Here is a 12,050-nt window from a genome sequence, read left to right on the forward strand (position 1 = left end):
AGGCCAGTACACTTTTAGTTCAATTTAAAAATATACATTTCCAAGTGTGAACCAAGGCTTCAACGACATCCATTTCATATCTGATTTCTCCGACAACTATAAATGAAATGAGACAGACATAAATATTACATCTTCCACTCACAAGCCACTCTAGTCTTTGGCTTGAATAAGAAAATAAAACAAAAATAAAAAAGGTACAGATTAACAGGCAAAACAGCTTACATTTGAACAAAGTAATTTTTGACAACAAAGTGATTTTTTTTTTTTTGACATCAAATTGAAGAGCCCACAGGTGGAAATGGCTAGCATTCTTTTTAAAGCTCCAAGACTACCACGAACGTGAAATCAATAGCACCTCAACAATAATAATGGCCAATATAAGCAACCACTTTATTTCCCTTCGCCAACACTTTGCTGACTGCAAATACCTTTTCTTGTCAAATCTGCAAGTCTGAATGACAGCTCTCAACGTTGCATGAAAGAAACACTGGCTCTCACCAACAAAGAATTCAATTACCTTTTAGCTAAAATCCCTGGTTGATTTTTCACTACAAAGAGATACCACAACCCCAGTATATCTCTTACCATATTCTCTGCCCCACCAACCCCCCCCCCCTCCTTTTTTCCCCCTGCTGTATACCTCTGGATCTGTTTAGTCAATATCACATCATGTAAGCTCCAGAGCCCACACAAACAGCTAATAACATTCTTTTGTTTGTAAGAAGACCAGCTGGTGTGTGGCTGAGCATTATCTCACCCTCTGCCATCAAACTTCCACGTGATCGGTTCTGCATGACTATGAAAGGTTTTCTGGTTGCACTAAAAGAGGACACAGATATACACCGTACAAGACAAAAACTGTGGTCCCTTGCTTAACACTTTCCAGAAATTAGCAACCTGTTCGGCAATCGAAAGTGAAAGCAATCGGGTTTTGACTCCCCGCTGCTTAACATGAGATGCTAAATGCAAGCTAAGTTGAAATCGCTATCATCTTTCATGCCATAAGTATAAAAACCTGTCTGGACTATCTGGCCTACTTTGGGTTCTAATAGGTTGTCGTCATTGCATATCTGTATTTGGAGTCTTGGCAAATATACTCTGATGATATCTATGGGAAAAGGGAAACCCCTAAAACTATCCTATATTGAGCTAGAAATAAGAATAAACCATTCCCAAATCTTCTCCATACTCCCCTTGCCTGCAATATTCAAGGCTCCCTGTATACGAGTGATTTCAAGGAAAAGAAATGGTGTTGGTGTTAACCTCCTAATTGATGGTATCTGTATGGCCAAAGTCCCACCTGAACAATTACGGCCTGGTCAGCAACATGCATGTCATTGGTCAGATGGTCAAGTCCAGTGGCTTGGAATACACTCTCAATAGAACATACACAATCACTCGAAAATGTTCTTCCTGAACACATCAAATCTCATATTGCAACAGAGACTTCCAAAGAAACTCACTTCAGGCTCTTATAATTTTTTTTTTTGTCAAAATAATTCGCCTCACAACAGTACCAAATAAAAAAAATTAAAAAAAATAAGAAAAAAATGAGATGGAAATAGCCAAAGTTGTTCTCTGTCTTCCATTTCCGATCGCTCAGAGGATCGTTTCTCTGCAAAACAACCCTACAAAGAGATAGCATCCTATGCTGTAAATGATAGCTGTGAGAGAGAGAGAGAGAGACAGCGATAAAGGTGGATCGGTGATAAGGCCCTGGTTTAGCTGGGTGGCTTTTCCTGGAAGAGGTACAGGTTATTGGTGGCCGCCACCGCCAGTATATTCTCCCTGGGGTGCCAGGCCGTGTGCAGAATCTTGCGGTTGAAGTCCAGGCTGTCCACGCTGATCTCGTCCTTCTTGCGCTTGCCGCCGGTGCTGACGCGCCGCGGCTTGAGCACCTGCAGCGGTTTGGTGTTCTCGCGGGACGCCTCCAGGGTCACGTCGCGGCTCGTGCTGCGGTCGAATATCCTGAAGAAGTTGTTGTACGACCCGGTCATGATTGCACTGCGCGCCAGAGAAGAACAAAAGACAAGTTGTACAGGTTAACGATTCTTCTAATGCATCAAATTCAAATTCAAAATTGAATGAATTTCATTTCAATATAAAGCGATACAAAGTAATATTACATAATGCTTAAAGGACAAGTTCACCTTCATAAACATAAGGATTGAGAGAATGCAACAATATTAGTAGAACACATCAGTGAAAGTTTGAGGAAAATTGGACAATCGATGCAAAAGTTATGAATTTTTAAAATTTTTGTGTTGGAACCGCTGGATGAGGAGACTACTACAGCTTGTGAGTCATATGCGTACAACAGTATAAAGAAAATGTAAAGAAAATTCAACATATTTTCACTTTTTTCGCATAATAAAAGAGCACTTGACTTGCCTCTTTCTAAAGGCAGGGGGAATAATATTACCCATAACATTTGTCGGTAACGAGTCGGGGGAATGCGTTCTTTTTTCAAAAAATGAAATTTTGTGAAATTCTCTTTATATTTTCCTTATATTGTTGTACGCATGTGACATCTAAGTTATTCACACACTGCAGTAGTCTTCTCATCCAGCGGTTACTGCACAAAAACTTCAAAAAGTCATAACTTTTGAACGGATTGTCCGATTTCCCTCAAACTTTCAATGATGTGTTCTACTAATGTTGCTACATTCTCTCAATCCTTATGTTTATGAAGGTGAACTTGTCCTTTAATGAGTACAGAATATTTTTACGAATTATGAATCACACAAGCTTCAACAAGACATTGTATACAATTAAAGAAATATCAACTTTACATTTTGATAAATAAACAAGCAAATACAACTTTATTTTTTAACTATATGGAAAAGAGGCATTCACAAGAAAGCATAGCTTGTAAATTTTGTGAATTACTCTGGGAGATAAGGGTATCTCAAGATCCACCAAGGACTCCATGCATGTAAATTTTGATTTCATTACGTCAGGCGAAAGCAGATAGAAAGAAAGGACTATGACAAGGACAAGAACGAAAGTAAGGACTATACAGGCAGGATGAGAAACTATATAGATAGAATTCAAAACAAGAGGGTTGATAATAAAACTTAAAGACATCTAACTGAAGACTAATGTCAGGAAACAAGAGATAAATAACATAAGGTAAAGCAGGTACAGAAATGGCTCCAAAAATTATGGTGAGGTATAAAGGGTGCAAAACAAGCTTCTAACTCTATATCATGAATCCAACAAAGATCACTAAAATCCTAAGAATTGTTCTTGTTGAAAGCATCAAACTGTACTTGCATATTTCACAATCTTGAATTCTTCTTCTTCCTACTTTACTTCATGTTTAATATTGACACTCAGCTGTCTGTGGGTCAGTCAATTATCTACAAATGTTGCTATGGTGTGCCTCTGCTGTATTTCATTATTCTCATAATAGGTCAACAGCACATCTTCTCAATGTGAGATGACAGTTTCACATGATGGTAAGAAAAATAAAATTACGTATTTGAAAGCTTGACAGCATAACCCAACAATGTGTTGAGCAGCTATACGCTCCTTGAACCAAGTTTCATTTGGATGGTGAAAGTGTTTCAGAGAGCAATTATTGTGGATTTCAGCATTCTAATTTCACCTTTTGACCCCACGGCCCAAATCTTTCCCAACAGAATCATTGTGCAGTAATGCATATACATAGCAAGTTAAATGGAGTGTATACATGGAGTGATTTCCAAAGGCATGGAGAAAATAGTGTAATGTCATCATTGAAAAACATTCTATAGAGCAGGTGCATTAAGCTGCCTATGATGCACACACACAGGGAAAATTTACCTGTCTGTGCCGTTCCAGACGCATTCAAACTTGTCGAATATGCAGTCGTTTTCGTAGAGGGAACAGAGCTTGCTCCGTAGGTACTCGTGGACGGGAAAGGTCTCGACTGGCTTGGTATCCATCAGAAGGTCCCACACCTACCATGGAGGATAGAACAACAGAATCAATTATAATTTTACATTCTTTGAAGGTTTCCATCGTGACAGAACGTTTAGTGGGTGGTGATCTGGCCAATCAGAGACATGCTCTCTAGGGAGCCCGTGTTCTTTGGATCCCGCCTCAGTGTGTACGTATGGTTCCACAACATTTGCTCCATCAACAATTGCTCCCATGAAATATCTGCACGCCAAGTCAAATATAAATTCTACCCACAAACATAACCCTTAATTCTATGTAAATCCTCACATCAAACTAAACCTAAAACCTAATCACAACCCTCACCCCAACCCAAAAGTCCTTGGAAAGAATAAGGCTGGAGCAATTGTCGCTGGAGCAAATGTTGTGTCACAGTTTGTATATGTGTATATATAGCCTTTCATTCTTATCAACCACTCACTTTTCCCCCAAGGGTGGGAAGAACATGCTAATCCAAACATAGATATGGAGTAGGTCTTTTTCAGACCACACTCTCATCCAAGAAAGTATCCTGTAAAAGTGGAAATTTTCTTGGTGCTGAAATTTTCGTGCATTTCGCGCAACCAGAAACTAGCGCGAAAATAAAAGCACAAGAATATTTTTGTTTGCCATATGTTCCAGTAGTTGTATGTCTTGATTCCGCAGAATTAAAAGCCCGCAAAACTCTTCTTACCCGGTCGAGCACGAAAAATTAGTAGGGCGTAAATATCGACTTTTACAGTACATGGAGTACAGCGAAACCACGCAGTGATACTTTGTTTTCATTGTTGTCGTTTTGGGGAACAGGTATACTGGACAAAAGAGTGTTATGAATCACAACCCTGTCCACATACACATATGTGACCGGTGACAACGGTTTCAGGCAAAAGTCGGGAATTTTGAAAATTCATTTTTTCACTGAATCACATTGCCCATTTCCTAAGCTTTGCATTGATATAAAACACTTGTATTCTTCGGCACCATAAGTGGGCATAGAAAGAGAAATAAAATGCACTTTTTAAGTTGTTAGCCTGACAAAATTGCGAGAAAACAGGCTTTGAAGATTCACCTCTTTCTCAAAGACAATGTTCGAGCGGCGATACGAGGGGAGAATCACCCATCCGTACGATGGTGCCAATCGATGTTAAGCTCCGCCTCTAGCAACCACATCGCCTTCTGATTGGCTCACTTTTACAGTACATGGAGTACAGCGAAACCACGCAGTGATACTTTGTTTTCATTGTTGTCGTTTTGGGGAACAGGTATACTGGACAAAAGAGTGTTATGAATCACAACCCTGTCCACATACACATATGTGACCGGTGACAACGGTTTCAGGCAAAAGTCGGGAATTTTGAAAATTCATTTTTTCACTGAATCACATTGCCCATTTCCTAAGCTTTGCATTGATATAAAACACTTGTATTCTTCGGCACCATAAGTGGGCATAGAAAGAGAAATAAAATGCACTTTTTAAGTTGTTAGCTTGACAAAATTGCGAGAAAACAGGCTTTGAAGATTCACCTCTTTCTCAAAGACAATGTTCGAGCGGCGATACGAGGGGAGAATCACCCATCCGTACGATGGTGCCAATCGATGTTAAGCTCCGCCTCTAGCAACCACATCGCCTTCTGATTGGCTCACTGAGAGAGTCAAATTTCCCGGGCGCGTGTTTTTTTTAGACGGCACAGATTGGGGAAACTAAAAATCTATCGGGGACCCTATCCCTAAACCTAACCCTAATCCTAATCCTAACCCTAACCATCAAACCCTAACCCTAACCCTAACCCTAACCCTAACCCTAACCCCAACCCTAACCCTAACCCTAACCATAACCATAACCAATACCCTAACCCAACGTTTTTCCCATAGGTTTAACACGCGCCATGCCCCAATCTGTGCCGTCTTTAAAAAAAAACGCTTCCCGGGCACCTTCCTTGGAGCTCAGCGTATGGAGCCGAAAAACAATGCGTTTCGCTCGGGTTTGTTTACAGTACGTCTTTCAAGATGGCGAATATGACAATTGCACGTACAGCTGTAGTGTACATGTACATGTGTATTTGGTGCACACATTACGCAATGGCATCCACACGCCATGACCGTGTGCATGTAATATAACAGGAGCGGTGGCGAATCCACACATTTACAAATCGCGTTTTCATTGTGGTTGATTTGTCTATAGATATCATTGGCGACTCTTTTGAAGGCAAAAAATTGCCAGTGCTGGCAAGGGTCATGCTTCCTGTTTGTTTTGCTTTTACAAGACATGCATATGCTGCTTTGTTCGGTGGTGCTCATTAAATTGAAACAAACAAACGAACAAACACGACTCGTTAGTTTGGTGTAGTGATCTTGACGTGTAGTATTTGAATATAATTAGTCACATGTGACCGCTCCTTTCCTCTCATCTACCTTCCATTGAGTCAGTCTGCTGTCATAATTTTTACTACATGTACAAGTAGACAAATTTGAGAATATCTAGTTTTCTTTTCACACGGTTATGTCATGCTACATGATTTTTGTGTCACTTCCGTTGTCGAACATTGTGGTAGAATAGTTTGGATAGAAAGCCAAACGAAGAGCACGCACTACAGAGCGAACGTATATAAACCACTATAGCAAGAACAATGGAGCGTGTAATCGTGCACGCGTGGACAAAGCATTCCCCAAACGCTGCAACTGGTGTCTCCGAAAGCCGAATTATGTAAATGTATGCGACGCACCAGCCAATCGCATGCGAGACCCTGCGCCGTAGCAACGCTGGGGATATTGGCGCGGCGTTCGAAAGAAGCTCGAAACTGACGAGTGCGATCCAACATAGGGTTTTTTAAATTCCATTTTCGATAGGAAAAAGTTAGTCTTATGCTATGAAATTTAGTGTAGATGTAGAAAACATATCAAAGATTCGATTTCTGCAAAAAACCTAAATCGACAAAAATAATGGTCAAAATCTTTGTACCCCGCCTAGGAGGGAATTTGCTCTTGCGACTTTTGCCTGAAACCGTTGTCGCGGGTCACATATTGTTAAACCACCATATGGCTATCACTACAGGGAGGCATAACAACAGGTCTCTATAGACAGTTGACCACTGTGGACGGGTTGGCAGACAATTTGATTTTCAGTGATTTACCTTCTTCTTCTTTTTCCTTTTTTCTTTCTTTGCTGTAAATCTTTGTTCTCTTGGTTACAAATGCCTTCTCTTCTTAGAAGAGCAGTCATGCGAATTGCTAAAAATTGTGTCACATAGAACCTAGTAACTCGTACACATAAATCTACTGTTTAAGGCTCAGTTTGGAGTCAGTAGTTTCTACATTAAAATGAAGTAATGCCCAAAGGGGGGACAAATTACATGCCAGCCACAAGCTGCACACATCAACTGTTTTCAGGGAGTGAAAGACAGGTTGTCACTTTGACAGTAGGGTGGCCACTAGGATACCAGTACATAATGTTTTCATCAACATTATGTGACAGCTGGTAACTTACATCCAATTTGCTCATTCATAGAGTGCTCTTACAGTCAAGACTCTATGGTTTCAGTCCTTTGAAACCATATGTTGCTCATTGAACTCTATAAATGCTCATTACTTAATTACCCTGAGGCAAACCATTATGCTTTACTTGCACAGTTTGCCTCATACACTGTACCTGGCTTCTAATCCGCTGCACTACTTTAAAAGAGATTTACCAGGTGCCATTGTGCCTACCTCAAGCCCAAAATAAAAGTGCACTGATCTCTACCTTTTGAACTTGTCTGCATGTAACAACTCCCATGCTTTACAAGCACCAGTACCCTTTGTTCTGAAAACAATGGAGGTTTAGCAGGCACTTTAAATAGCACACGGCTACCCTGGGAGCTCTTCCTGCCTCCTTCCTTTGATTCTGAAACTAACGCTCTGATGGGTGTGTAGGACAATACACAAACCCTTGCCATCATTTGAAAGCCAAAGGATATACTGTTTTTGTTTTTTTTTTTATAGTCAATGCAGGGGGGCAGATGGTCCTATTAGACACTAGTTTTGATGTTTAGTCAGCCAGTATGAGGAATGTTTTACATGGTTTAAAACTCTCTAAACAGCTCTCAACAATTTGATACACAGTTGTTATTGCTCACCATATATACTGCAATTTACACTTACACTCTTGCATGGCATTTCATATTAAGGAGGTTACATGTATAATATACATTGTAATCCAAACATGTTCTTGTAATTTGGTTTTCATAATTGAAGCAATAAATTATTTGATGCATATTCATGAACATACAAACACTCATGCATACACATACATACCTACAAAGAATGTATGCAACACAATGTCTAGCAATTCAAAGTCAGACATACATAGCCCTTTTGAAATGCACTGGAGGTTTAACCCCTTGAAGGCTATTCCCGAGTATACTTGGGCAGGTGTCTATGGGAAACATGTGCTACAGCAAAATCAGCTCATATTCAGCGGGTTAAAATACTGCCACAGCTCTCTCATAGTGAGAAAATTTATTGAGTGCATGGGAACTTTATTGAACCTTAACCTTATCTTTATACACAAACAGGGTACAACTATATGTACATCTAAGGAAACAATCTTTTGTGTATACACTATCTTATAAATATCCTTCTACAGGACAATACATAATCATTGGTAGTTAAAGAGATTATCATAAAGTTAAGTGTAGCAAGCCACTCTCACTGACTACTGCAGAAAGAGAAGCACTTCAATAGTCCTTTTCGATGATGTTTTCTGTATAAAGCTGTCCACAAATTTTGCAAGAATTCTGCAAAAACAAGCAGCACCAACCTTCACAGAAAGGTAGTCTCTGGATATAAGGTAGCGTCCGCTGTGGCTGAACCTGACATCTGATATCGATGAAATGATTTCTGAGAAGAATGACCTATTGCTCGGATCCTCTGGCTCTTCGAAGACTGAAAAAAAAAAAATGAATACATATAAGCAAATGCCTTGTGGGATATAACATGTGACCTCTGCATCACAAAACCATCAAAAAGTCACCAGACATAGATATCTGAATACAAGCAGATTCTGAAAGAGCAGACTTTAAGCACTAAAGTGATATCTAACTCAAGTCAAATGGGCTCTCCTAAACCTATCTATATATTCTAAAGAAAGCACACATTCTGGAAAAGTGTGAACTGACAAAAGAGGCTCTTAAGTATAGGGTCCATTCAAGCACTTAATCTTTACTACCAAGCCCTGCTAGCTGTGCAATGAATGGGACCAAAAACAGGATGTAACTCTGTAGCAACAACAATGAAGGGATTATCAGAATAAGCTGTAACCTATTAAAGTACAGTGTATGCTCTATTAACACATTCTGTCTATGACAAATACCAACTTTCAAAGCAGTACCACCATCCTTTCAAATGCTATTAGAGTTGAAAGTAAAGAGTGTGTAAGGGATTTTCAAGGAATGAAAAGGGGTCTCCAAGACATACCCAATTACACTATTCTACAAAGTGTTTGAGAAAAACTGCTACAAACACAACTTTCCTTTTCTTTCATGATCCCAAACTCGGATAGCGTAGAAGAATCACTCTTTCAGAAAACATGTAAATCTCCAGATTGACTAGGTTGACCTGTTTAAAATCAGGGTGTGCGACTTTGTTGATTTTTTGATATGTGACTCTGCACCTCAAAACAAACAAAAAGTCGTCAGACATGAATTTTAAGTTAAGACCATATTCTGAAAGAGCAGACTTTAAGCTTTAAAATGATGTATAACTCAAATCAAATGGACTCTCCTAACCTATCTAAATATTGGAAAGAAAGCACAAACTCAGGAAAAGTGTGAACTGAGAAAAGAGGCTCTGAAGTACAGTGTCTATTCAAGCGCTTAATCTTTACCAAACCGTGCTGGCTGTGCGATGAATGGGACAAAAAACAGGAAGTAAACCGCCAGAGTAACAACAATGAAGGGATTATCAGATTAAACTGAAATTAGCCATGCCTCATTAACACATTCTGTCCATATTTAATGCCAACTTTCAAAGCAGTAGCTCTATCCCTTCAAAAGTTATTAGAGTTGAAAGTGAAGAGTGTGGACAAGGTTTTTCAGAAAGGAAAAAGGGATTCTAAAGACACACCTGATCCAAGTATTCTACCAAAAATGTTCGAGATAAACTGCTAAAAAACACACTTTCCTGCCCGTTTTATGATACCAAATTTTAGCATAATGTAAAAGAAGACCCACTCTTTCAGAAAATATGAAAAAGTCAAGATCGGCTAGGTTGACCCATTTCACTTATTTTCAGTCCTCACGCAAAATCAGTGTGTGCGACTTTATGTTCGTTTTGAGGTGCACTGTCACATATATGGTCACATATGTGACCGTGCACATTAATTATCCAAGAAATCACAGAAATGTGAAGAGATGTTATGTGATTATATTCTATTAGCCTTTGAAGTTTTAGTCATACTGGAGTCACTATTCAATTAATCACTGTAGAAAAAAAATATGAAGCAAACTTTTTAGTATCTGTTTACGCTTGAATTAAGTACAAAATGATCATTAGAATGGGGGGGGGGGGTATTCTCAGTTGATATAGTTTGATGGCTGAAAGTCAGCATTTCTACCTTCAGCTTCCCTTGTGGCAGCTTGTAGTCTCTGAGAATACCCCCCCCCCCCATTCTAATGATCATTTTGTGCTTAATTCAAGCATAAACAGATACTAAAAAGTTTGCTTCATATTTTCTTATCTACAGTGCTTTTAAAATTGAATATTGACTCCAGTATGATTAAAACTTCAGAGGCTAATAAAATATAATCACATAACATCTCTTCACATTTCTGTGATTTCCTGGATAATTTTCTCTATGAATCATTTCTAAATTAGGAAATGAACATTTCATTACATTTCATGTTTACCTAACACTTACTGTCCCTCATAAAATGAAAAACACACACCAAAATGTATTTAACAGCACATCAAATCACTATCAAGAACCATTATACAATATCAGCATGACTATCATAAAAACACACATTTGAATGTAGTTAATGATTTTCTGGAAAAAAAAAAAGACTGATTTCTACTGAAACAAGCTGATATGAAAAATTGTCAAGTATGCTGGAAATAAATTTCAGTGAAAGAATGTCTTTGGCTGTAACCAGATGGTCAGCAATATAGGTGTCGGTGATTCATATTTTGCATAACTTTTTGTATTCATTCCTATTTTTCTATTTATCTATTACTGTACGAGCTGAAATTTTCGCGGTGGTTTTATTTTCGCGAATTTCGCGAATCGCCTTTGAACCGCGAAAATAACAACACGCGAAGATAACAATGCGCGAATAGCTAAGTTCAGTTAGACCCTCGCAAATGCGAAATTAACAACACGCGAAAATGTCCTCCATGTAGCAATTCGCGAAAATATCTGTACACGAAAATTTCAGCTCGTACAGTATCTGTAATACCATTTCAACATGTCCCCACATCTTTAAAAGGTTTGGAGGTTAGGGCTTGTACTCACTTTTTGAGCTCTGGTCGCATAGTGCCGACTGGCGCATGTCACATAACCTAATAGTTCCTTTGCTACTGCTATACACAAATAAATTACAATCCTTTGGGTGGAACTCTGCTGCTGTGATGACCTCCGTGAGGTCCTCCATATTGGCAGGTTTGATATCTACAATGTCTGAGGGACAGAGGGTTAAGGACAAAGCACAACAATATCTTGTGGCTTTCCACACGCAGTACGTATGCACAGGAATTTTAACCTTTTTACAGCCAATTTGAATGTCTTGTGCAAACAAGAGATGAACAATTAATTGCTTTATTCTCCTGCTATTTGTACTAACTACAAATGATAAATAATCAATACTCTATCCATAAGAATTTGATAAGATTCTCTGCAAACAACAAGGCAGGCCTAATATCCTGAAACACAGTAGTCAGTAACATGTACTACAATGATTAGTATACCGTATGATGGTATCTATATACATACTTCATATCCACTTCTCTTTAATTGCAAGCGTACATATAAATAGATTCATATTTCTACAACCAACGTGATCCCATATCATACAATGTATAATGAAATACATGTACATCTAATATTGTACATAATCATTTGCCTATCAATTAAGGAACCCAAGTAATCATATCTGCAA

General features: G+C 38.8%; 1 protein-coding gene across 1 annotated transcript in view; it reads right to left on the reverse strand.

Moving 5' to 3' along the window:
* Nucleotides 1-633: 633 nt before the first annotated feature.
* Nucleotides 634-12,050, reverse strand: part of LOC139739844 (serine/threonine-protein phosphatase 2A 55 kDa regulatory subunit B delta isoform-like) — a 69,143-nt gene continuing 57,726 nt past the window's right edge. The window contains exons 6-9 of the mRNA XM_071650438.1: nucleotides 11,408-11,572; nucleotides 8,717-8,841; nucleotides 3,808-3,944; nucleotides 634-2,004 (exon numbers count right to left, since the gene is read on the reverse strand). Of these exons, the coding sequence (XP_071506539.1) occupies nucleotides 1,722-2,004; nucleotides 3,808-3,944; nucleotides 8,717-8,841; nucleotides 11,408-11,572 (710 nt within the window). The 3' untranslated portion in view covers nucleotides 634-1,721. The remainder of the gene's footprint in view (nucleotides 2,005-3,807; nucleotides 3,945-8,716; nucleotides 8,842-11,407; nucleotides 11,573-12,050) is intronic.

Source organism: Diadema antillarum, unplaced genomic scaffold, assembly GCF_040938485.1.
Source record: "Diadema antillarum isolate AM-2024a unplaced genomic scaffold, OU_Dant_1.0 seq00000821_RagTag, whole genome shotgun sequence".
NCBI lineage: Eukaryota > Metazoa > Echinodermata > Echinoidea > Diadematoida > Diadematidae > Diadema > Diadema antillarum.